At 39.3% G+C, this 26,180-nt stretch overlaps 7 protein-coding genes across 12 annotated transcripts; 5 read left to right on the forward strand and 2 right to left on the reverse strand.

Annotated features, from left to right (window-relative positions):
- The first annotated feature begins 2,784 nt into the window (after positions 1-2,784).
- LOC108114726 lies at positions 2,785-3,540 on the forward strand. The gene is made up of 2 exons (XM_017225833.1): positions 2,785-3,077; positions 3,137-3,540. The coding sequence occupies exons 1-2, from the start codon at positions 2,960-2,962 to the stop codon at positions 3,475-3,477; spliced, it is 459 nt and encodes a 152-aa protein (XP_017081322.1). The 5' UTR covers positions 2,785-2,959; the 3' UTR covers positions 3,478-3,540.
- A 5-nt stretch (positions 3,541-3,545) lies between these two features.
- Positions 3,546-4,873, reverse strand: LOC108114723 (ketohexokinase). The gene has a single exon (XM_017225830.1). The coding sequence runs from the start codon at positions 4,736-4,738 to the stop codon at positions 3,590-3,592; it is 1,149 nt and encodes a 382-aa protein (XP_017081319.1). The 5' UTR covers positions 4,739-4,873; the 3' UTR covers positions 3,546-3,589.
- Positions 4,874-4,879: 6 nt separating this feature from the next.
- LOC108114725 (ketohexokinase) lies at positions 4,880-6,809 on the forward strand. 2 transcript variants are annotated; one of them, XM_017225832.2, is made up of 2 exons: positions 5,002-5,017; positions 5,074-6,809. In XM_017225832.2, the coding sequence occupies exon 2, from the start codon at positions 5,181-5,183 to the stop codon at positions 5,931-5,933; it is 753 nt and encodes a 250-aa protein (XP_017081321.1). In that variant the 5' UTR covers positions 5,002-5,017; positions 5,074-5,180; the 3' UTR covers positions 5,934-6,809. The 2 variants fall into 2 exon arrangements, with proteins under 2 accessions (XP_017081320.1, XP_017081321.1); XM_017225831.2 differs by having other exon boundaries at positions 4,880-6,809.
- A 1,557-nt stretch (positions 6,810-8,366) lies between these two features.
- Positions 8,367-10,720, reverse strand: LOC108114735 (probable fumarate hydratase, mitochondrial). 2 transcript variants are annotated; one of them, XM_017225846.2, is made up of 6 exons: positions 10,657-10,720; positions 10,425-10,601; positions 10,184-10,355; positions 9,883-10,101; positions 8,809-9,817; positions 8,367-8,744 (listed from the first exon to the last, which is right to left on the reverse strand). In XM_017225846.2, the coding sequence occupies exons 4-6, from the start codon at positions 10,024-10,026 to the stop codon at positions 8,485-8,487; spliced, it is 1,413 nt and encodes a 470-aa protein (XP_017081335.1). In that variant the 5' UTR covers positions 10,027-10,101; positions 10,184-10,355; positions 10,425-10,601; positions 10,657-10,720; the 3' UTR covers positions 8,367-8,484. The 2 variants fall into 2 exon arrangements, with proteins under 2 accessions (XP_017081335.1, XP_017081334.1); XM_017225845.2 differs by having other exon boundaries at positions 9,883-10,355.
- A 2,406-nt stretch (positions 10,721-13,126) lies between these two features.
- Positions 13,127-15,265, forward strand: LOC108113972 (Golgi-associated plant pathogenesis-related protein 1-like). 2 transcript variants are annotated; one of them, XM_017224689.2, is made up of 4 exons: positions 13,127-13,748; positions 13,801-13,941; positions 13,997-14,312; positions 14,370-15,265. In XM_017224689.2, exons 1-4 carry the CDS (start codon positions 13,704-13,706, stop codon positions 14,390-14,392), a joined length of 525 nt encoding a protein of 174 aa, XP_017080178.1. In that variant the 5' UTR covers positions 13,127-13,703; the 3' UTR covers positions 14,393-15,265. The 2 variants fall into 2 exon arrangements, with proteins under 2 accessions (XP_017080178.1, XP_017080177.1); XM_017224688.2 differs by having other exon boundaries at positions 13,129-13,748; positions 13,997-14,316; positions 14,370-15,262.
- A 1,661-nt stretch (positions 15,266-16,926) lies between these two features.
- On the forward strand, positions 16,927-18,402 carry LOC108113980 (V-type proton ATPase 16 kDa proteolipid subunit-like). 3 transcript variants are annotated; one of them, XM_017224723.2, is made up of 2 exons: positions 16,927-17,766; positions 17,818-18,402. In XM_017224723.2, exon 2 carries the CDS (start codon positions 17,831-17,833, stop codon positions 18,305-18,307), a length of 477 nt encoding a protein of 158 aa, XP_017080212.1. In that variant the 5' UTR covers positions 16,927-17,766; positions 17,818-17,830; the 3' UTR covers positions 18,308-18,402. The 3 variants fall into 3 exon arrangements, with proteins under 3 accessions (XP_017080212.1, XP_017080213.1, XP_017080211.1); XM_017224724.2 differs by having other exon boundaries at positions 17,821-18,402; XM_017224722.2 differs by having other exon boundaries at positions 16,927-17,268; positions 17,337-18,402.
- Positions 18,403-19,211: 809 nt separating this feature from the next.
- LOC108114015 (V-type proton ATPase 16 kDa proteolipid subunit-like) lies at positions 19,212-19,731 on the forward strand. The gene has a single exon (XM_017224762.1). The coding sequence runs from the start codon at positions 19,218-19,220 to the stop codon at positions 19,695-19,697; it is 480 nt and encodes a 159-aa protein (XP_017080251.1). The 5' UTR covers positions 19,212-19,217; the 3' UTR covers positions 19,698-19,731.
- Positions 19,732-26,180: the final 6,449 nt, after the last annotated feature.

The raw sequence follows: 26,180 nt of genomic DNA on the forward strand, positions 1-26,180 counted from the left end.
GCCAGTGTGTTGTATGTTAGGAACAAGAAAATCCACAACTTACCAAATTTTTAAAACATTTTTTATAGTTAAAGGTTTATATCCTTTAAAAAGTTTAAGGGTATCTAATAGTTCAACATAAAAATCTATACTTTTTTATCATCTCGAATGTTTCCCCTTGTTAGCACGCTCTTGCCAACGACATTGCCTTGCCAAAAACAATTCCCACTGAATTTTTACAGCCGAAATAATTTTTAATTTACATAAATGCCGGTCGCTATTCACAATGTAAGTGTGCGCCGTCGGTTTTGCTCTTTGGCTTCTGCCGGTTGCATTCAACATACAGAAACGTATCCGGATGGCAAATGGAAGCGTCTCCGGCTACGCTCAGACCCGGGAATGTGGGTGAAACACTCTAACAAAATGTCAACGTATTTTCTTCCAACAAAAGTTTTTTAATTTTTTTAATAATTTTTTTAATGCTTTCTTTAAACGAAAGTGTTATCTTTATCAATAAACATTAAACTGAGATCTCTTGAATTCAATTTAATAACAAATCTTAGCTTGGCCACGACTTTTTCTTGAGTGCAGCTCTCCCTCAAGTTGGCAGCTGCAAGCTTGCGACACATAATTCTGGTTCATATTCGTATGGCGGCGACACAGCAGCCCGAAAAGGAAATAAGTTCCTGGGCTCCATGGTTTTTATGAGGGAGTTGCCACATCCAGATGCAGCATTTCTGAGGGCTCCTCCCCCATCCCCCTTCGTACTCCTTCAGCAACATCAAATGGTTGGACATTTATCGATTTGCGCTGCCTGGGCATCGTCATCTCTCTCTCTCTCTCTCTCTCTCTCTGGTAATCTTAGCTGTTTCGCACTGAAATTATCTTCATCGCTCATACGCCGCGTGGCCCAGGGAAATGCATGAAAATTGTCACTTATATTCGTGGTAATTGTTGTTGTTGCCGCCTGCCTGTTGTCCGAAATGATAAATGACCAAGATACATACATACCTACCCGCTTTACGGTATTCACAACATTTGTCCAAACGCCCAACGTCTACATAAATGTATATCTATTAGCATTTATCTTGGTCTCGGAACCCGGACAAGTTTCTCCTGACTCAAGAATTAATCATGTGGCAATTATGCTGTGGCAACAGTTCTTCCTCAGCATCCATTTATACACTAAATATATACATATATATATATATATCTTTCGTTTTGGCCATTTCCTTGCAGGGCTATCTGTGACATCGTCAAATGACCGCCACCCAGTAAGAGTTTGCACTAAATCATTGTGTCCAAAATTATGCCATGCCCTTAGATTATTATTGTTTCCAAAAATTATGCTGAAATGTGCAAGAAAATCACGTAAACATAGCTTTTGCGGATCTTTGGAGTTTATAGCGCAGGCCCAGTACGACCATTTAGATCGTTAATCGCTTACTTATTTAGTCCTTAACCTTAATGTCTGTTAAAAGGACAGCAAGGGCTGATATTTAGCAAGGACTTAAAATTCCTAATTACAAACTAATACAACAGATCATGATTAGATGTTAGGATCATCTCACTTTCTCTGGTTGAAGAGAAAGCTTAGGCGCGTGGTTTTCGGCTAACTTAGAGATTTAACATTCGGGCTTCAAACTTAACAGAGATTTAACATCTTAAAACTATCGATTCCTTTAGTTCGACGTTCCCAGATGCCGCAGGAGAAGTTCACAATAGCTGCGTCTTTCAGAGGTAGAGATGATTCGATTTTTCATCGATGCTGTAAATAAAATATAAGCACTATTTTTTTTAAGTTTATTTTAATTTGTAATGTTTAAAAATAAAAATCTAATTTTCAACAATTATCCATTATCCATTTTATTATTTACTTTTTAATTTACAACGAAAAGAAAAACAAATTAAAATAAAATGGTTTTTATATACTTGGTCCACTTCTGTAAGCATAGTAAAAACTAAAAAAAAAACAAATTTAAAATCATTGTTCATTATATACATAGGCCAAAGAAAATAATACTTCTTTGGGATATTGATATACTATCCTAACTTTACTATCCCTACTTTGCTATATATATTTACATATTATTTCTTTGTTTTTTTTTACTTAAGAAGAGGAGCTTATCGACAACGGTCGATAATAGCCGCATGCGAAGTTTACTTATAAGTTGTATTGCCTTACTAAAGACTCTTTCAGACTCACTTAAAGATGCTGGAAAGCAGAAGTGTTTTTTAGCTAACGTTTCAAAAGCGTGTTAAATTAACTGATATACAGTGGATCCAAGCTTATTTCGTGCAAGAAATAATCGAATTTTTAATTTGATACTGCTACTAAACCAGCAGAGTTATCAAAAAAAATTTAAACGCAGTAATGTTAAGAATGTCGCTTATTATTAAAATAATAACAAAAGTTTTTACTAATTTAAAAAACAAAAGAATTTTTCATACAAAAACTAAAAAATAGGGCAACTCCGACGCACAAGCTTATTTCGTGCAAGCACTTTAACGGTTAATAACTCTAAACTAGGACTTTTTAATCCATTTTTTTTTCTTAATACTAGTAAAAATATATTAACAAAAGCATATTTTTAAGTTTTCGAGGCTGGGGGCACCCAAAAATTACGGATTAACGAGGATTTTCAAACTATGGCGCCACGAACAACTAATGAGCAAAGCGAATTAGTCCTTAAACATTTTAAGGATGGAAAAACCTAGGAAATGGTTGCCTCACGCTCTAGTACAAACCCATACATAACCCAAACGCTTTTTTGTATGTACTTACAATTCATCAATCTTCCTCAAGGTGTCTTAGAGATGGAAAAACATCGATGTTGCCGATGTTTCAAAAACATAGATGTCATTGATGTTGGTATCGATGTTTCTCCACCTCTAGCGTCATTCGTTTAACAAGAACTTGCCAACTACCTGGAAATCGTTTTTAGCGGAGAGAAGAATTTGGTGATTGATTTTTTCCAACATGTCCTATGAAGTAAATGGCAAGTTCTATGTCGTCGTATGGTCAAGTAATCTAAAACGAAAGTTTTTGAAAATATTTAGTGTTCATAATATTAGATGCGGTCATATTATAGCTTCTGGTAAGTAGCTATTATCTAATGAAAAAGCATACATATATAATGATTAAAAAAAACCGCAGCCCTTGAATATGAAATACGCGGAAGCTATTTGGTCAGCTATGAGGATAATGTTATCATAGGAGGTGATCTAGAACTTATCCAATGCCTTTGGAAGGGTCACACGATTGTGGTGGTTGAAAATCTGGATGAGTACTTTGGTGAAAAAGTTAACTTAAAGCAAATTATTGAAAGTCTAACTGAAAAAGCCCTTGATACGGGAGGACTGCCTGCTGTCAAGAAAGAGTTAAAGCAAGTTGCTCACCAGTTGGAACCTTTAGTGAAAGAATTTTACAATCTAATTCAGGAACTAGCTAAAACAGAGGACTGCTCAATTCCAGACCTAGTGGAAGGCTCAAAGTAAGCTTAAAACATACAAACAATATGTAAAATAAAATATTGGATTTCCCAATTCATTACCACTTTATTAATTTCTTTTATTTAAAAAACATAACTAAGTCAGACAATAACTGGAGCTAGCTAGATGATCCCCGCTCCACTGGAGCTAGTACTACTTCCTGTTCATTTGTGGCTATGGATAGGGCATCCACCTCAAGGAATTCAGATGGCCGAAACAGATATTTCCGGCAGTTATTCTGCTGATCGTTACCCTCATCCTCGTCGTCCGAGGATACCTCACTTTCAGCCTTGATCTTGTCGGGCAGCTTGACCGGATCGATTTGAAATTGCCGCAGACAATCGAATCCAACGTAGCCCAACTTATAGCAGGCAACGGCATTTGCAAAATCCACGGCATTGGCCAAACGTCTTTGCCTTACGAAAGCGGCATAAATAAAGGCGGCCGTAAAGCAATCACTGTCTCCAACCCGGTCGACGATCTTCTTAGCCTTGTGCGCAGGCAGCTCGAAATATTGTCCATCGGCGGTCATACAACCAGCACCCAGGCTGCTCCACGGCGCAATCACGCATGGCCTGCGAATCCTTATGGCCCTTGGCATCCGCAGGAGACTATTGATTCCCTCGCAGGCCTTTAATGGTGTCATCCAGCCTTGTGACTCGGCAATATACTTTGTGACAAAAACATAATCGCACATCCCAATCAGATCTATGACCTGCTCAAAGGCATTATAGATCTGCAGCGATATCACTATACGATCGTCTTCATCCTTGCCATTGTTATGATCAAGGATTAGACGTATCATTTCGCAAGTTTCACGTGGACTGCGAGCCTCAAAGTTCACCCATCCGTATTGATTGAGATCGAGTTTCCGGAAATCCGCTGCCGTAACATACGGAAATGCCTTGTCACAATACACAACCGTACAACGACGAGTCCAGCGTTCCTGGACGATCGTGGAAAACGGCGGACATTGGTCGGTGAATGTACAGTGGCTAATATCGATGCCACGCTTCTCCAGATCATCCATAATCATGCGATAGGTGGGATTACGGGTCAGTACACCGAACAACTCTACATTGGCTCCCAAAAGTCGAAGGGCCGTACTAACATTCGATGATCGTCCGCTGCGCTGTAGGTAACCATTCTGGGTGCGGGACGTGTCTTTCTGGAAGTCCGCCTTCTCGATGGTGGTCACATAGTCCACTTCTGTGCAGCCCACGCACAGCACGGCCTTCATCACACTGATCGAACACCATTGGGTCATCCTGGCGGCTATTTCTGAATTCTATTTCTAAATATTAAATTTGATCCTCGACTTCCACTTCTATAGATTCCCTGACCCCTTAATTTTTGGTTGTCATGATTTAGTTTCTATTTTTGAATGGCTTAACAAAGTATTTCCGTTAGAAGTTAGTTTGTATTTCTCTATCAAATCAATCAGTTATGTTTTTGGAAATTTAAAAGTTTTAAATTAAAAGAAAAACCAAAATATGGGTGACTTTGGGAACAAGCTCAGCTGGGCTGTTGGCAAGAAGAGGGTGATGTGTGTCGGGACCACGACCATCGACTTTGTGGCAACTATAAAGAACTTTCCCGTAGAGAATAATGTCGAGAAGGCAACCGGGGGATATTTTATACGCGGTGGGAATGCTTCCAATAACTGCACAGTGCTCTCGAATCTTGGGGTCAAAGTGGAGTTCTTTGGAATGCTTAGCAGCTTGAGAATGTATCAAGTTCTGATCGATGACCTGAAGGCACGCGGCATTATCATTGAGAATTGTCCAACCTGTGACCAGCATGCACCCTTTGCCACAGTAATACTCACGAAATCGACCAAGACACGGAACATTATCAATTGCAATAATAACTTCCCGTATGTGAGTATCGAGGATTTCCGGAAATTGGATCTCAGTAAATATGGTTGGATTCATATGAGGGCTCTGTACTTTGATAAAATGTTGACAATAGTCAAGGAATTTGCGGCCTATAATGCGACCAGAGAAGAGAAGATCATACTATCGATAGAGTTTGATGCCAATTTGGAGGAGATGTGGCCACTAATAGATTACTGTGACTATGCCTTCTTTTCTAAGCAGCTGGCCCAGACGAACGGTTGGGTTTCTACCGAGGATGCCTGCATGCAGCTGGACGAGCGTTTGCGCATGCGATGGGGTCTAAATCTGAAGCGTCCCTATGTGATCGTCCTTTGGGGTGATCAGGGTTCTGGTTTTATGGATCTCCATGGTAAATATACCCATGTCAAGCCCTACAAGCCCAAACGCATTGTGGATGCCCTGGGAGCGGGCGATACCTTCGTTGGATCCTTCATCTATGCCATCTACATACGGGAACGATCCCTGCCCGTTGCTGTGGACTTTGGCAATCGCATGGCCAGCTATAAATGTACGAAAAATGGTTACGATCATATTGCTAAAATTCTTCTGCCCCCAAAATTGTGATTTTGTCCTAATGACTCCCATTTGGTTTCGTTTTTTAAATATTTTTCACCCCAACCTTCACAAATAAGCATTAAAAAAAAAAAAAAAAATATAAATAAACAATCAATAAATATATGTACATACATATATATATATATATGTATATACATACATATATATGTATGTTAAGGTACTCCCTTTAATACCAAACTTATTACGTTACGTTTAGGTTACGTTACTTTTTTATTACGTTTATACGCACAATGATAATACCATAATCAACATACCAGAAGTTTGACCAAAGTGTATCGACAATAAATTATCGGATCTTCGAATGAATAAAGATTTTCATTCTACCCCCCCGATAGACTTTCCAAATTGATTGCCAAACGGACCTGCAATGTCATTTAGTTTTCCTCGCTGAAAAGGGTTTTCCATTCATTTTTACCTTTTCCCGTTAACCCTTGGCATTTTGAAATATAGCCAGATTATTTTAATAAATGAAAAGCATTTGACCAATTAAATGGGACACATATATATATATTTATGACCAGCAGGTGGTGCCTCTGGACAAAGCCGATAAATAAAATCTATATTGGCTTCGCACAGATTATGCAAATTTCCCCCGAGGCGTATTCTTAATTAGAGATTTGCTGAGACAAATTCGTATAAAAATCAATAAGCGCACTGATTCTTGAGATGATGAAAATCAACCAACAAAAAAAAAAAAGGAAAATCATAAATATTCAAATGAAAATCCTCTCACCACTCCAACAGGAAAAAGTCAAATCGAATTATGTATAAATTTATACGTAAAAATTTTGTGATTCAAGGAGCCGCTGCCGTCGAGTGGTCAAAATGGGCAACTGGCCCGCCGTCAACTTCACTTTTGCCGCTTGATTGAAACTCATTTATCATCATAAATTAGAAGTCGGGGGACGAGGCATGCCGGAGATTCATCATACTCCCCCGCAACGGACTGTAATCTGGCTCAGATTGAAAATTAATGAGGTCATCAGGCTTTGCATACCAAAAAATTCTATGCGAAGTAATTTAAAGTGTTCTTTGCTTTTCTTTCATAAAAATTGTTATTTTTTACCGTCAATTTTGCGTTTTTTGTTGCTATTTAAGAACTGACTTGTCTGAAGGGTCTTGGAATCATCCACCAATGAGTCAAGTTTTCATACTCCCTCGGCATATCCATCCCTTGCCATACTGAGTTACTTTTGTTGGAAATTGCTTGGGCTTACAGATTGGTTTACCACAAAAATTGAAAAGCTATTATCAGGGCTGGTTAATAGCTAAAGGAAACTACATTAATTAACATAAATATAAATAAATTTAAGTTAAGAATTACTAATAAGATCAAGGAATAGTAACATATTGACATGTAATAAAGTAACTTTTAACTCAAATCAGTTCTACCAATCACAAACTCGCAAAAATTTCGATCTATGGAATGACCTTGTGGGCTTGGTCATATTAATGTTAGCACTTCAATTTACATGCCACATTTCCGCCAGAGTCTTGCCCAACTTTTCTCATTTTGAATGCCATTGTTGTTGATTTCCATTTCAATTGCTAAAAAAAAATACGAACTTCCGCTTGCGCTGGCGCAGATTGAAGCTGGCAGTCAAGAATTTTAGAAAACTTATGAAAGGGTCCTAGAATGACGGTTTGTACTGCACTTAGAATACTTCACTTTTTCGATTTTAAATTGCCAGGTTGATGTGTGGAAATTGTAAAAGAAAATGTCAAAAAAAGGAAGGTAATTTCCCTTATTCGATTATAGGTAATCGGGCCCCTGACTCGACACTACCCCTAGATACTGATGACCTGAGTTCGGATACCATGTCGCCGGTTACCTGGGATATCATTCCAGACAATTGCATGCTATTGACATTTCAATTGGCCCTTATTGTTGCCCAGACCGAGAAGGACATCAGGCTGGCAGGGAAAGCTAGAACGACCTTCATTTAAATTACAAAAAAAAAATAAAAGGAAACAATGAGAGAGCAACATACTCATGCAATGAAAGCCAGAATTTGCATAATAATAGCAACTGCACACCCTGTACGGTTCAGCCCATCTTCAAACGTATTTGCAAGAAATAAGAAAAAATAATGCAAATTAGAAATAGAAGGCAAGGTGGGGGATGAAAAGTAATGCAAAGTATCCTATTTTCACCACAGCTTCAACTTGAGTATATTAACGTCCCCTTCGATTGGCTGTTCAACCATTTTCATAATACAAGAAAATAGTCTCAAATGCTGCGAGCTATTTTCATTTCGTTTGTTATTTTGTTTCAAAGTATCAATTTGTGCGTCATTAAAATAATTTGATTTACCTCGACGAAAAGGGGTTTCGAATGTGACTTTGCCGGAGGGATAGATGTCCCTTTCCACAGCCCTAATTAGGCCCATCTCTCAGCATGGCAACAGGACTAAGTAGCAGTTAAAGGGGGCACCTTAGATCCGATTATATTTGGAACAATCAAATTTAGTAACATCGAATTTAAGCACTATATGGCAATGGTAAAACAATTTAAAACAGGAACCGATGGGCAGGCAACCTAGGAAGGACCCAGCATCTTCTCGGGACGCACCCAATCGTTGAAGTCCTTTTCGGAGATGCCAGCTTTTATGGCCTCCTCCTTGAGAGTGGTTCCATTTTTGTGCGCCGTCTTGGCGATCAGAGCTGACTTATCATAGCCAATGTGGGGATTGAGGGCGGTTACCAGCATTAGTGAATCGTGCACGATCTGGGCCAGTTTCTCCTTGTTGGCCTTGATGCCCTTAACGCAATTGCAGTTAAAACTAGTGCATCCATCGCCTAGAAATCGAACAGTTAAACCGATTAGAGATCAGTAAAAAATTCATGTTTAGAATGGACTTACTGAGCAACTTGATAGAGCGCAGCACATTGGAGGCTATCAGTGGCTTAAAGACATTCAGCTCAAAATGTCCATTGGCACCGCCAACGGAGACGGCCACTTGGTTGCCCATAACCTGGGCGCATATCATGGTCATGGCCTCACATTGCGTGGGATTTACCTTACCGGGCATAATGGAGCTGCCCGGCTCGTTCTCCGGCAGCATTAGTTCCCCCAGTCCACAACGTGGTCCAGAACCCAGAAACCGTATATCATTTGTGATCTTCATCAGGCTGACAGCCAAAACATTAAGAGCTCCGTGCACCTCGACCATGGCATCCCGACTGGCCAGGGCCTCGAAAAAGTTTGGTGCAACCACGAAGGGCAAACCGCTGAGCTGGGCGATTCGCTTGACGCACTTTTCGGCGAATCCACGGCGTGTATTTAGCCCAGTTCCCACGGCAGTACCGCCCAGAGCTAGTTGATAGACCCGCGGCAGTACAGCATCAATCCTCGACAGACCGTTGGTCAACTGCTGGACATAGCCGCTGAACTCCTGGCCCAAGGTAATAGGAACTGCATCCTGGGTATGGGTGCGTCCGATCTTGATGATATCCTTCCACTCCGATGACTTGGCTTGCAGTGAGTCACGCAAGGCAGTGACCGCCGGCCGTAGATCCTTTGTCAAGGCGGTGGCCACCGCAATGTGAATGGCCGAGGGAAAGGTATCGTTGGAGCTCTGTGACATGTTAACATGATCGTTGGGATGGATCGGATTTTTGGAACCGATAACTCCGCCCAAAATTTCAATGGCTCGATTGCCTATTACCTCGTTTGTGTTCATATTGCTCTGCGTACCGGAACCCGTCTGCCAAATGGGCAGCGGGAAGTGTCCTTCGTCGTATAGCTTCCCGGATATCACATCATCGGCAGCATTCGAGATTGCCGTGCTCAGCTTGGGATCCAGTCCAAACTCTTGATTGCTTTCAGCCGCCGCCTTTTTCAGTATGCCCATAGCCTGGATTATCTGGCGCTGATTTCGCCAATGATTATTATTACATTACCGTCTTTGTTTTGGAGAAATTGGATATGACTTACTGGCATACGCTCCTCCTCTCCACCAATCTGAAAGTTGACCAGGCAGCGCATCGTCTGTGCTCCGTAAAAGCGATCCATAGGCACCTCCATGGGTCCCAGGGTGTCATTCTCCTGCCGTTTCTCTACTTTCTTGCTGGAGCTCATGATGGTGCAGTCAAATGTCGATTTGCCAGGCAGAACAGAAAATATACACTGCTAGCTAGCGGGAAAAACTAAAATCTGACAGAAAACAACAAGCAAGGCAAAAAAAAAAAACAAAGACATATGGGCTTGGGCCATAGCTTAGACATTCTCTCCAGACCTGGTAAGAAGTTGGAAACGTCTTATCATTGTTAGGCGGGTGGCTGAAGTGGAACAAATTAATTTCGTTCATTTTAATTATCTCTCAGCCTGATTCTCATTTTTCCTGTCCGTCATACAAGTTGATATAATTTGAGAGTGCTATTAACTCGCCGGCTCGTAAGGTCAAAAGTCTATATGGTGGAATCATGGTTGAATTATTTAAATGAATTCACGTTAAAACTTCGCTTTTCTTTTCTCACATTGTCTGGCCCAGAGCCTCTAAATCATGCACATCATCGTGAATTTGGATGGTGAAGGTTCTTCTTGAAATGATTTCTTGGCTATTTAGTGCTGCTCATTTCTTAAGACGGGGTGTGACTCTTGACTCTCAGAGTGTTTCCACTTACTTAAAGCTCTCAGCTTAAGCACAAACACAGCTGAAATTTATATTTCAGTTTACAAACGTAAGAACTTAAAATTATTGGAACTTACAGTTTTGGTTGCCGCTCGTCAATTCGCAGCAACGTCGCTTTTCTCGAATCAACACTTTTAAGCACTGGTAAATAGTGTTGAACAACTTCGATGTTGCCAGACTTATTAATAATTTTAAAAATATTTTAATTGGAACGTTAACGGACTTTGCAACCTTTTCAGCCTTGCAACAAATTGTATAAATAGAGTTTTTTTAACTACTAGATATACTACTAGATATAGAATTGGATTAAATAATATTTTTACGCAGTCCATCCGTGAGAATCTGAAGTAAAACTGTTGACCCCGAGTCGAATCGCGTGTATTTTGGCCGCTTGAAACTTCACACCCGGGGGCAACACGGAAAATCCGGTACCCTCTTCGCGCCCGATTTCCATTATCGTTCTAACTATATATAGTATTTCCTTACAATGTTCTTGGTGGAGTTTTTTTTTCTGTTTTCTTGGCGAACAACACATGGGCACGCAATGTTTCCGCTGCAACGGCAGTCTAAAGTGTCCAATCAAGTTTTTGAAATGAAACCTAAATAACATGTCATAATAAATAACCTTCAAGCGACCCGGGGGCCCGACCAGTTGACTCTGGCCGAACGAAGAAATCCAAAATCCTGTAATTACAACGTAAATCCAAAATGTCTCAACGCCGCACAGCCGTTGCAAACTCAGCCAAACAAACACACAACACTCACTTACCAAGGCCCGAAGGAAACTTAATTCATATATCAAAAACTTTTTCGGACCGAACAGTGGACGAGAGTAGCAATTTGCGCGCAAGTAGCCGGGCTCACTACCACGACCTAAAAGGCAGTCCGAAGACGAAGACGTAGTCGAGCACTGAGAGAAAATGCTGGTAGTTATGGCAATGTTAAAGGTTAAATATTGGTCATATCGAAATAGTGCTAATCAACTATGGTTTTTCCGTTTATTTTAACTTTTGGTATGGAAAATATCTCTGTTGAAAACAAAAGAATATTTTTCTGAGTGTACGGTATATTGTACATACTTTAGAGGCAGGTTCTCAGCTTGGACTTGGTCTTGGATTTCTGGAGGGCGCCGTGCGGGTGGCCAATGGCCATCCAGGATCGGGGAATTGGCTCAGGAAAGCCAACGGATACGGTGAAGGAAGCTTTCCCTTCTGTGGTCCCCACTGCACCCTCCCGCCCTGGCCCTTTCTGTTAGCCTGTCGTGTCGAATGAGAAACACAGCAATTATGCAATTTGATAATACTTCATTCTCGGGTAATAAATATTAATTATTTTTTGCGAATGTGATTTCGTGTTTCGTGCCCTCTCTCAACCACCCTCCCAGGCCAACCGACCCACTGGGCGCTAGTAGTTTACGGAGATTTATGGCCCTGCCTGCCTGCAAATGAAATGAAACGTCTCCGTCTTCCATCTTTTCACATTTTTTGTTTTTTCCTTCTTCTTTTCGACCAAGATGTTAGCCTGGTCTACTCGTGCTTTCATGTCGGACATGTGGATTTGCTTAAAGCTTCGTGTTACTCTCTGTAGGTTGACCACCTACACTTGCATTTGGACTCCCTGAGTTAAAAGGATATTCGGTTTTCATGTTCTGCTTTTCGATTGGAAGCTATTACGATCAGAAGACTCAGTCTTCTTGACATTTATACGATCTATTACAAAATCAACTCTTAAATGCAAATAAGGCCGAAGAATACGAATATCCCAAAGTTCGTTGGCGCATGATTGGGGCTAATATACACATCAAGCGTTAATTAATTTTTTGTGTTGACTGGATGGGTGTGGGCTCAGAGTCATAGTCAGCCATAGAAACCACTTCTGCGAATAGAAACATATAGCTCTGTACAATAAGTACATACTATATACTCACATTTGTACCCTGCCCTGATATATCCACGACAAACATGGTCGTTGTCGTCTCTCTGGCAGGTTGGTTGACTTCCAGGCCGTTAGCTTTCATTTCATTTCGTTTCGTTCCATCAGAAATCTCTCGTGCATAAGGAACATTTTAATTTTGAAAGGGACTCTGACTCCGGTTGAAATTGCCATAACATCCACATATCACACTTGCACACAAGTCATACTATATATATATATATATACATACATATACATAACAAAAAAAGAAAGAAAAATATAAATAAATACAACAGAGCTTGGCAAAAGGAATGAAAAAGTTAAATTGAATTGTGCTGGCTCAGGAATACTAACATACATTCTGTATTACTTTGGCCAAGATTCTCTTCTTTTGGCCCTGTTTACCCTGCACTTGAAGTTTACGCAACTTTTTCGTTTAGTTTTCGGTCGGTTTTTTTTTTTAGTAGGTGCTGCAAGCGAACTGTCAAAGTTGCTAGACGTAGTTGAATTGCTGTGGCCAAAAGCCGAAAATGGCATATGAAAAGTAATAGAAACTATCTTGAAAATAAGAACCAAGAACTAATTAGTACTTTTTAAACGACTTTTTATATTTATTTATGATATGTAAGGAGCACTATGTGGAGTCCTTTAACAACTTAAATTCTTATTCAAACACATAGATATAGAATATATATCCTTTTGATGGCCAAAATAATTCCGCGTTCGTGGTGAAAGCAACCTAGTAATTTCCTACGCACCACATAACCCAAATGGCCAACTTGTCGCCAGTAAATGGGCTGCCGTCACGTCATTGGTCTGCCATATTCTCGTCTAGATGGTTCAGTTCGGGTGCGGTATTGTGTTTGGTCCTGGTTTTATGTTGGGCTGGGCTGCAGTAATCAATTTTAATATACCTCCCAAAAAAAGGCACCAACCAGGATATATGTTTTTGAGGCTCTTGTCCTTGGTCTTTGCTAATAAGCCCATGTTGAGATTGTGGGTCACATAATGCCATACGATTTCAGTCAGTCAATCAGACATTTCGACAGTCTGTCACTTAGTCAATATATCGCTGCTTTGGTCGCATTCAATATTTCAGTATCAGCTATCAATTTTGTATGTTAATTTGTTTGCCTTGACGAAGTTTCCACTCTAGAAATTTAAAAAACTGAAAGTATGTTTTTTGAAAAACTGTCAATTTTCGGAAACTATGTATATGTACAAAATTCTTGTTGTCTTTCTGGCTGTTTTTATGGTTGTATATTAATCATATTTTTGGCCTTTTTAAAGTCAAATGATTATTTCAGATCGACAAAAGATGCTTGGGAACATCAGCTCCATCGTATTTAGCCAAGGCTCAAGAAATTAATGCAATAAGACTATCTGAAGAATGGCCAAGACTATCTGTATCTTCGAAACTCAACAGAGATTGTAAAGAATACGCGAGGGTAAGAGGATATTTTCAAAAAATATTTACACAAACTTAATATTCGTTTCTCATAGCATCTGGCTACCTTGAATATTCCAGATCAAACACTATATTGGACTAACGAAGTAGATGAGTTTGGTAATAAAGATGTGATCATAACAGATCACATAGCATATCCCTCTTCAGATCCAAAAAATACAAACTATATAGAAAGTATTTGCGAGTTTGTGAATGAATCATGTGCTTTATACTGGTATTCAAAGGGTGGACTATTTTTTAGAAATCACTTAAAGTTTCCATCTAAAATCGAACAGTCTTTGGCTGGTAAATATACTGCAATGTTGTGGAAATCATCAAAAAAAATAGGAGTTGGTATAGCTCTTAAAAATAGTGCGTAAGTTCTAAGCAGTTCTCACAGTGTAACCTTTGTAACTGATTTAATTATAGGAATAAAAATAAGAGGTACATAATGGTTGTACGCTACGCGCCACCCGGCAATGTGCCTGGCCAGTATAAGCAAAATTTACCAAAATTTAAATTAGATTTAAATGAAACAATTACCAATGAAAGTGCTTTCGTCAAGAATTTGTACATTCCTGTATTATTACTAAATTTATTAACATTTATTGTTATGTAGCTGAAAGGCATGTTCCTAGCAAAATTGCCAGACGTCTTGGTATTTTTTTAGTATTTTTTGCAATATACGCAAGTAAATACTATTCATATAAAAAAAAACTAAAAAGAAATCGAAAAATAAAATACTATTCAGCCATAGGAAAAAATCATTTATAGATTGCTTCAGACCAAGTTCGAGTTTCCTGTTTTCCTCGGGATGGCTCGTTAAACTGTGAAAGACCGTAAAAAAAGGAGAATCATAAAAAAAAAAAATGAGAATAGAGACTCCAAACGATTGGCTGCCACAAATGAACGGGGCGCAGGCGAGTAAATCATTTTACAATGGGCCAAAGGCCGACAACGGCTTTATGGCTAAAATGAAGGACAATCAAGTAATAGCTGGCGATTTTTACGATGACACAAAACTACATAATAAAAGATATATCAGCTACTACCACTGTCCGTCCCTGTCCAAGCGGCTTTGGAATTCAACAAGCTCTGCCTAATGCCTAAATCGTTACATTTGGCACGCCAATGTCGGCGATGCATGTTGGCAATCACTCTTCCGCCAGTTGGACTCCTTGGACTTTTTCAATTTTCCAATCCCCCCGGTGTGCTTTGCCGGCTTCTGACTTCTCCTGGTTCATATCGAAATGGACGCACATCACGCAAGCCAATAATCCCTGTCAGTTCTATATAATTATGCATAGAATAAGTCTTCAAAATCACACCCTTTTTGAGAATTACTTTTTGGGAAAATATAATTTAGTCTGAGTTTGTTCTTAAATTTGAAGGAAAACAAAGCGGATTGGGGTGTTAGAAAAATAGTTTAACTCAGATCTTAATCAAATAACTGTAATTTGACATATTTAAAAACTTTAAATACAATTAATTTATGTTAATTTTTTGTGGTTGAGGTTCTGTAATGTCACACAACTTAAAACTCATCAGTCATGGGTAACTTTATAATCAAATTATTAGAAAATCAATTTTTCTGGTTCAAACTTAACTATTAAGTAAAGTTGAATTTTTCACAGCATTTTCCTTTGATACTAACCATAAATTTAATTGGCTAAAAATATTATTGTAACATCACCAATCCGCTTCGATTTTAAATGAACTTTTCAATTTGTCACTTGGTTGGCCCAGCAGGGCTTTAATATTCTGGGTTTTTGGGTGGTAGGGTGGTGGGAAAAACCTTTGGCCAACTTGATTGACAGTAATGACATTTTCACGATTCGCTGGGCGGAAAACACTGAAAAGCAGCTCCGCGCCAGCACGACAACCGACAGCCAGCAGTCAATAATAAAAATTGCATGTTGAAAACACATTTGGGATTCCGAAAGTCACACACAGAGTCATTCTGTTGCCAGTCGTCTCCGTCTCCTTATCCCTTATACCCTTATACCCTTATCCCCTTTCCACATTCACATTCACATCCATCTCCATCGCAGCGGAAGCAACAGCAACCGGAGCGGAGCGGAGCGGTTGACACCCCAGACCCAGCGGAATCGGAATACTGAAACCCTTTTGGCCCCCATTTTTGTTGGTTTCGAGGGGGAGATTCCAGTTAATTTATTTTCGGTTAATTTCTTTCGTTAGTTATGTTAGTGCCACCGCCTGCTTTCCGGGGAAAACCCACGACCTTTCATTTATTGCACATTGGCAGGAACATTGTGATTTACTTTACGAAAAAAAAAAAAGAAAATCAGGACTAGTAAAGGTTAAGGCTTAACTAGGGATTACTAAGCAAGCAAATGTTTTAAATGTTTCTAAACTATAAAATACTGGGAAATCTCCCAAGTCATAAAGCAAATATACTAAAAAAAAAAGCAAACAATAAAGAAAGAGAAGGATTTCCCAAGAGAAAATCAAATAAGGCTAGGGGAGGAAAAAAATCAAGAAAATATATATTAGCAATAATTCGAAACATAAATTTTTTTATTGCCTCTCGCAATCATTTAATCATCTCGAGTCATCAGTTCACTCTGGCCAAAAGTCCATGGGTGGGGGGGTTCAGGATCTGGGCGATATAGTGCGTGGAGCGGTGGGTTGCCTCTTGGTTGGGTGGTGTCGAGTGGTGCGGAGTGCTCGGGAGATGGAGCCAGATCCCAGGCAGTGGGAATAGCAAATTTTGTCGCGCTTCCCCATCGACCATTTGACACATGTGTCATTTGCAACCGTTCCGCTTGCCAGCGGAGTGATAGTGTTGCCAGATCAGCTATTTTCTAGTAAAATATAGCTTTTTTTTAAGGTTTACCTATTATTTATTTTTTACCTTAAGTTAGCTTATTAAAAAATCTTTTTAACTTGATTTTTTTTAATACTATTAACTATAAAAATTTCAAACTAAAATCAAAGTTTTAACACCAAGCTAAATCTCCGTCAGCACTGTCAACTGGGAACGGGACTTCGAATGGGTCTCCGGATGGGCCTGTGAGTGCGACTGGAGCTGTCGCTGAGCCTTCGGTTGACAGCTGTCAGTGTCAGTTTACATAATTTATAGATTTCAGCGCATAAAAAAGTCATAAAATTTACAATGTTGCTTTCAACAAAAACACATTCGGGCGATTCTTCTGATGCCTTATTTTTATGAGGCAAGACATCAATTTTCGCACAGCACAGTCTAGCCTGCCTATAGCAACTACACACACACACACATATACACACTAACACTAACACCCATTTATATTTCTCAATTTTCCATTCTTCGAAGCAAAAGGAAAAGATTGTTTGTATTGCCATTGGCATTCGAAATGCTTTTGATTTATTTGTATTTATGTGATTTCCTTCTCATAGCCAGCTCCAGCGATAAATTCTCGCACTCAACAAAATACATAAACGATTTATAGTTGCAAAAAGCGGGCCAAACAATAACTAACAAAGCGCAGCGGCAGTGGCAACAATGGCTACGACGACCCAAAAGGAACTCCAAATGGAAGAGAAGAAAGGATTTCGATGCTAAATCCCTCAGCGCAGCATAAATCTTTAATGGAAAACCTTTCGCACTTTTAGCTCTTAGATGTGATTAAGCCGGGCCGAGAGCTGCTGTCATATTTTATACAAATAAAAAAAAAAAATAAAAATAAAAAAGGTAGAACGAACTTTAAAAATATAATTTTACAAAGATGGCTGGGAGGTAATAGTTAAGGTTAAGGTTTCATAGAGTATATCAGCCTGACTATTCAGTCGAGTCAGACAGACGACGCATTTTAAAGAATTGAAATCAGTAAGAAATTAAAAAATATTCCCTATGGACTTAACCCATTTACATTTCCAGAAGCAATATCAAAATGCCAGAAGAAATTCCGGAAAAAGATAGGCCGGCATATTCTTTCTTCTTCGGATCGATGGGTGCAGCATCGGCCATAATCTTCTCGGCTCTGGGAGCTGCTTATGGAACAGCCAAGTCGGGCACGGGAATAGCAGCCATGGCTGTGATGAGACCTGAACTGATCATGAAGTCTATTATTCCGGTGGTGATGGCCGGTATTATAGCCATTTACGGATTGGTTGTCTCCGTTTTGATTGCTGGTTCATTGTCGGATACTTATACCATTCGAAAGGGTTATATCCATCTAGCCGCCGGACTTTCCGTTGGTTTTGCCGGACTGGCGGCTGGCTTTGCCATTGGCATTGTCGGCGATGCTGGAGTGCGTGGCACTGCCCAGCAGCCACGTCTCTTTGTGGGCATGATCCTGATCCTGATCTTCGCCGAGGTTCTGGGTCTCTATGGTCTGATTGTCGCCATTTATCTTTACACCAAGTGAAAGCAATTTTATTTACAAAAACATGGACTTTTATAATTTCTAAAAAGATACAATCTTTTTGTAGATTTAACTTTTTTCAAGTTACAATAAATCAAACAAAGAATCTCATGAAACATAATTAAAATAGATTTAAATTATTTAATACTCTTTAAAAACAAAACAGGACTAGAGCCCACCTTCTGCTCGTTCCGAAAAGCAATCAAGAATCCCCACTTTCCCAGTCGCGACTCACAAAAGTCGCCTGTGACAAATCTGTGGCAACTTAACAATCACATCACACGAACGCAAAGCTACTGACAAAGTTACAAGCTCCCTCAAGGAATATGCGGAATATGTATTCAAAATGCAAAGCAGCCGAGTTGGGGCCACAAATAAAAATGCCATGGCAAAAGGAAGAAAAAAAAAATGGGGGAGCAATTGAAGCCCCAGCTCCACAAACAATTCCGCCCTTTTCCCCTTCCCCTACCACAGCGGTGGCAACAAATTTCCATTTTAAGGAAGCGAAACAACATCGCTGAGGTGGGGACCTTCGAAAGTGTCGCCTTTTTAAGCTCGATAGTCGAGTCGGTCTCATATTTTCCAATTTGTTTAATTGAAACAAGTGGAGGGTAACGGAAAAAGCGCTGAAAGGCCATGGGGAAAACCACTCAAAGTGAATAAGCAACCGCAGCTTCGATTTTCAATACCAAGAATGGCTTTTGAGGTGGTCCTGCGAGGTTATAAATTTCCACAAAACCGTTGAGAGCAAGAAACACTTTCATAAATGCTTAAAACATTTTTGTAACGTGAAAGGAAAAACTTCATGTTAGAAAAGATTAAGAAATCGGGAATTTGGAAAATATAAGTAAGCATTGCTATTTCCTTCAATCCCAAGCATTTATTGATTATCATCAGAGTTCGAAGATTCAAAATGGCAACGGCTGCGGAGGAAGACCAAACACCGTCCTATTCCATTTTCTTGGGATGCACTGGAGCAGCGAGCGCGATTATATTCACAAGTCTTGGAGCTTCCTATGGAACGGCCGTTTCTGGGATTGGTATTAGCAGAATGGCAGCTACCAAACCGGAATTGATCATGAAAGCCATTATTCCGGTAGTGATGTCAGGAATAATTGCCATCTACGGCTTGGTAATCGCTGTTTTAATAGTCGGATCGATTAATGAAGACTATACCTTGCAAAAGAGTTTTGTGCATTTGGGCGCTGGATTGTCCGTTGGACTCCCTGGACTAACGGCGGGGATAGCAATCGGTATAGCCGGAGACGCCGGAGTACGGGGTACTGCCGAACAGCCACGCCTCTTCGTGGGCATGATCTTGATACTCATCTTTGCCGAGGTCCTGGCTCTGTACGGACTCATCGTGGCGGTCTATTTATACACCAAAATTTAAATAATTTTTGATTAAATAATTTAATGATTCACAATTTACAGTAATACAGGCCTGAAATGCACACATGTAAGGACAAATTTTCTTGATTCCGCTAACCACTATTTTAATTTGTTATAAAGATTAGAAATGATTTTATTTCCATCAAAATCATTTTTTTTTTTATGTGCAAACAAATTAACTTTAAATTAATTTAATGATTATATTAACGATTTCTACATTGTATATTAAAGAAAAAAACCACTCCAACATGTCGGACATAACGTCCAACATACTCTGCCGCATCCTCCTCAATCCCATTGAAGATTTGTGCGAAGGAGCTGGACAGGTGCGTTAAAAAACGCGCGATAAAAACAAATTCCGTGCTGAAGGTGGCTCTAATAGAAAAAGGGGCAGAATATTGGGGCAGAAACAACCCAAAATTTCGTTTCTTCGATGCCAAGACGGTTGGAAGCCTTTATAAAACAAAATGGCTTACCCACAAAGTATTAATTTTAGTTATTTTCATTTATTTTTAAGTTTTTCAATAAGTGTGCCAAAAATTTTGTTCAGGCAAATTCACCTCTTATTTATGTTATTTAATTTTTAAAAATCAACCATTGAAGGTAAAAAGTTGAAATAAACTTTGTCGTATTATGTTTTTATAACATTATATGTATAAATTTTGGTTTATTTAAATATCTCAATTTTAAGGGGAGAAATCGTGCCCTAAAGTTCATGAAGCCTTCTGTGCCAAAAATTTAGTTCGGCACTGTATGTACATATGTATATGTATAAATAAATATTCCTATCTAGCTGAAGGATGAGCGAATAAGGAAAAAGAAAAATAGCGACGTTCTGTTTTTGACAATAAGCGAAAGGCGACACATTATTAAAGAGGTAATAAAGGAGATAATAAAGAAAATAAAAAACATTAAAAACAGTTATTCAAAAATTCCTAATATAAATGAGTTTTAATTTAAAATTTTTATAGCAACATCTGGGACGACACATATTTATTACGCCCCACTGTACTACATATAGCATAGGATCTACTTACCTGACCCACTGTACAAGAGAAAAGAATAGAATAACCCAAGTTAACTGTAATATTTATATTGTTATCCCCTTTTAGCATATACACTAGTATCAATAGATCGAATCCATGTACACATCCCTACCTATTTCGCTGACGAATGTGCGAGGATAAAGAAAAGGAGGAATTGGGACATTCGGTATTTGACGTTGAGCGAATGCGGTCACTGAAGAAAGGAGATTATAAAAGAGAATACAAAATAAATAAAAATAAAAAAATAAGAAGGTTTCTGCGTTTTAATGCTAATTGAAGCAGACCCGTCTCCATTCCATCAAGCAGCAATCAAATCAATAGGCTGCGAAATGATGTAAAAACCAATTTCTGAGCAAAAGGTGTTGATATGTTTGGCAAAAAAAAGGTGTGCGTTTCAATTTACATTTCATTCGAAAGCAAATAATACGTTTTGTGTGTGTGTGTGTGTGTGTACGCACGTGTGTGACATGCTTGTGAACTTTTCTTGGAATCGAAGTGTGTTTGCATAATAAATATGATAACACAAAATATCGATTCGATTTAACCGCAAATCCCTTGAGCCCTCAGACATCGAAAGTAATAAACGAAAATTTGCAATTTACTTACGGATTCGAAGGATTTATGGTTCACCTTCCTGAAGATAATTGTTTTCACTTCCTTTGCCATTCAATGAACTTTTAATGCTGAAATAACAGTAAATGCGTGAGGAGTGGAAGTGGCAGTGGCAGTGGTAAGTGGGTGGTCTTAAGAACCAAAAAACGGAAGCAAAACCCGCCCATGGTCCCGCCCACTCTTACCATCTTACACAAACTGACTGACAAAGTGCTTAGCGAAATGGGTTTATTAAGTGCAAACACTTTGCACAAATGGCTGGCAAACATAAATAAATATGTATTTAGGAAGTAATGTTCGAGGAGGGGGATTGAAGAGAGCAGTCTTCCTCAGGAATTAAATCCAAAGAATGCTTTCTGGCATAATCTTACATCTTCGATTTATGCATAACAAATGGTAAGGAAAAACATTAAAATTAAAAACCAAATTCTAAATTAAAACTAATTCCATTTCTTGTTTTAAATTAGTTCCCTGTTAACGTTAAAGTTACAGACAAGACTTTCATCTATTTGAGTAATGGTCAAGGAAATCGAATCGCTCTTAAACAAATGTTGTATGACCTCCATCGAAATCAAATATAAATCAGGAAGCGGTTTGTCAAATCCCCCCAACATCCTCTCCTGTCATAGATACATCAAATGTACATCAATACAAAAGGAATAGAAGGAAGTTTGACCAAAACCATTTGTAAGCTATGATGATGGTTATGCTTGAGGGGCGTCGATTTGTTATGGCCGAAAAATGTGGTTACACATTAAAGCCGCACACATCAATTGTGGTCAACGGGGCAAAATGACCAAAAGCCATTCGACTTTAATTTTAATGCGCCTGACAGATTTTCCCATTTGCCTTCCATTTTGGCCTCTTTATTCATTCATTCATTGAAGCAAAAAAACACTCATTGGGCCAACATTGTCAGCCATTTTGGCCATCGCATCATCATTATGATCAGCTTTATACGATTCCGGGACATTAATGCTGCCTAACTGTGAATAGTGATAAGGAATTACCTTGAAAATGTATTAAAATCTTTAAGATTACAAATGCAAGTCATTGAAAAAGTAGTATTGATAAGAATTTAAGCTTTGATAGGGCCATTATGACTATCTATGATTTTTGCAAATCTCCTTTCTGAAGGGTAACTAAGATTCGACTTCTTAGAGACATTTGGCCAGCAATGGACTAATTTCATTTTCGTATTTCTGTGGCTGAGTATCCAATGATTTGGAAACAATTTATATATTGTGCTTATATGTGGGTTGAGGGGGGATGGTTATATTATGCTGTGCTACAAGGACATTTATTTCTTGCTGATTTCATTTTCGGATTCCAGGCAACTCCAACTGCTGCTCTCAATAAATACGAAATAAACACTAAATGTGTAGTTGGTTGCCTTCGCATTTCCGCCCTTTCCTTTTTTTTTCTCTTTTCCCCCCTATATATGTATAAATATATATTTTTTTGCTGATTGAAGCTTTTCCTGTTGGCAACACCTCAGAGGGCTGACTTTTGTCCTTTGCCCATGGCATGTTTGTCCTTTGCCTTTCCGTTTCCACGCCCCCGAATTCCAAGTCCTGTATTCTGAATCCTGACTGAATCCCACTCCCACTCCCACTCCCACCTCTCCTCCCCAATTGCCAATTCCATTCCCACTCCATTTATCAGCGCGTGCTTGTGTTGTGTTGTTTCCTTTGCATTGAATTATTTTCCTCCTGTCCTGTCCTGTCTCCTTTGGCGTCGCACAATTTCCACAGTCCCCGTCCCCCGGCCAACAGTTTTCCTCTGACCTCTGATATCGTCCGACTCGGTTTCCATATCTGTCCCAATTTTCTTCGTTTTTCTTTCTGGGCGTGTTGAAGCGATGTGTTAAATATCTGCCAAATGAAATCGCGATGGCAACCAGCAGGTGGGCGTGGGGCCTACTTTACCTCAGGAAGCTAAACTCGTGTCGAATATCGCAGAAGTAATTCAAAAACTGAAGGTCGCAGTTATGTGTAATTGAAAATGGAAAAAAATTACTTTATTTACATAGTCTATATAGGTTAAAAATAGAACAAATTACTTATTTTTCGTAGGCTTTTCTGATCATTATCCTGCAGGAAGGTGGGAAAACATTCAAAACTATAATTGAAGGGATATAATTTCATTTTCCTTTCAATTTTTCCTTCCCCCCACTCTTTACTAGGCTTAACTCTAATCCTAAATTTGATAAATCAAAGAAACTGTAAAACCCTTTTAATAAACTCGGATTTTTTCTTTACTTTTTTCAAAGCTGTAAACACTTTGTGCTATAAATTATTATTACGACAATGCGATTTCAGTATCTTTTGTAAAGGACTTTGGGACTCTCTTTTTGTCCCAGGATTTCACAATGGAAAAGGTCAACGGAACGGTCAGACCGAGGAAATAACCGAAGTCAGCAAAAAGTAAAAAGAGTGGGAAAAATCGAGCAACTCAAAGTGAAATATAGTGTTGTGAGTTTTTTAACCAACATTTTTAAGGTATTTTGAGTTTAAATAAAATATTATTTGTTTATAAGAATTAATCTTTGTTTTTTGCAGATTTTTGAAACAACTTTTTTTTGGATTGATATCTTGGTATTTCCTATCTCCTAACTTTAGTAACAACACCGATATAGTCAGTCACATATGTCGCTAAATTTGCAGTCAGTAAAGACACTATCTGATAGTCAATCCCAGACAATTCGCTCAAAATCAAATTTATTTGCCAACCGCACAGAAATTATGAGAACCAGAAGCGATGTGAAGCCACACACACATGTGCGTTTTATTGCATTCGCTATGCGTTCCAATTGCGTAGATTCCCGTGGATAGCGAAATCCAGAGGGCACACCCAATCCAGAGCAATCCCAAATCCCAATCCGGCCGATCCACTTGCCATGCCACCCTCTCTATGCCATATAACTATTAAGGTTGTCAACGCCCCACAATCTCCGACAGACAATGGTTGGATGGCTTTTGTACGTTCGAGTATTTTTATTCATTCTATTCCGTTGGTTTTTTTATTTTATTTTATTTATTTATTTCGCTCGCCGCTTGCCGCTTGTCCACACCCTCCTCCTTCGAGGACGACGCATTTGAACAAAAATAAGATTTTTATTTTATGCTCACAGTATGTTGTAAATCTTGTCGCTGCTGCTGATGAAACGAAACGAAATTAAGAATTTTCTTCGTTTTCTTCTTTATTTTTTTTTATTATTTCTCCTTCGCAATTTCAGTAATAAAAGAAATGCCAACCAGGAGATGACGACGACGACAGGACGAAGACAGTGAGGGGCTGCTGTGGGTGGGTTGGTTGGTTGGTTGGTGCGTCGGTTTCCTAGGCAAGGCAAACGAATGAATGCCATCCTGCCGCCCATTCCGGCATTCATTATGAAATCATTTGGTATTTATTATTTCGTTTATGTGGTTCCATTTGAGATATTGCCTTCATTTGCCGCGTTGTTAGTGGCGACCGTTGCGGAAGCTGCCACCAGGAATCATCAGAGGATCTGCTTCCCAAAATTGGGAATCTTTAAGGATGTGCAAAAAGCGAAATTGAAAATGTAATCACATTGACATGAGTATTTAGATTTAAATAGAAATATGTTAAACATTATTTAAGAAGAATGAAAGTTAAATGGTTTTTTTTTTTAAAACATTGACTTTCAAGATTCTTAGTGTAACCTACCTTGATTTCTTTTCTAGGAACACCTGGCAAAACGATTTGTTAAGTGTAGTGTAGCGTGAATGAGGCACATTCTGATGTTCAACTGCATACTTTCGAATCGGATGTTAATTCAGGAAAACTAGGGGTTTATCCTGCATTCACCCAGGGGAATTCCACCTCTACCTCTACCTGCCCTCTTCCTCATCAATCTTATAAAATCTCCCCCAAACACATTCCCTGCTCTTAACCCTTTTCCTCGTCCATTAACCCACATTCTAGCACCCCGACTATGCGCCGGGATCAGTCTAAATGTTTTTGTGTAAACACGAAAGTTCGACCAAGGACTCCATCGTCCTTGCTTAGCTCACCCATTTGCCACATCCACTGACCGAGTGGGTGGTAATGCTGATTGGGGGTTTTGGCGATGGGCGGACACAGTGCTCGGTAATTGTGTGCGCCTTTGTTGCCGTTGCAGCTTTTGCACTTTACTTCCTTCTTCGTGCTTTGTTTTTCGCACAGTGAGCAGAATAAGTGTACGGACTCGGCAGCTGGAAGGGATTGACAGTATTTTGCAGTGATGCTAGTTCAGCTTGGAAAAACGGGTGAACTTTTCTAGATCTTAAATATTATTATAATGTTATTTTAATATAAAACTTTAAGTTTGAAAATAACTTTAAACCAAATTAAAACAAATTCAATATTCTTTTTCAAATTTACTAAATTAATTTAAACCTTCTTCTCTAGACACATAGCTAACATCACTGGTCGGTCGGATCCGGGTGTTTGAACGGCGGACAGCTTCGGCTTGCTACTTGTCCGGACTTTGCTTGCTTTCCGTTTTGTTGGCGCTCCCTTTGTTGCTGCCTTACACAATGACTTAAGCTGAAATGTCAATTGGATGTGCATGGCACGACCAGAATCATTGGGATCTGGAATGGGAACAGTAGCAGCAGGAGCAGGAGCAGGAGTAGGACCAGAAGCAGTACACGGACCACGACTAGGTCCAGAAATGAAAATGATGAAAATACATCCCCCTACCCTTTGGGGGCAGCTTGGAACGACAAACGTAACGCTGAAAAAGTGCTTGTGACAGCAGCCTGGAACCCATTCCAGTTGCCGCCCCCATCTGGGAACCAAAGCACAGAAAATCCTTTCTT

Source organism: Drosophila eugracilis, unplaced genomic scaffold (assembly GCF_018153835.1).
Source record: "Drosophila eugracilis isolate 14026-0451.02 unplaced genomic scaffold, ASM1815383v1 contig_2154, whole genome shotgun sequence".
Lineage (NCBI taxonomy): Eukaryota > Metazoa > Arthropoda > Insecta > Diptera > Drosophilidae > Drosophila > Drosophila eugracilis.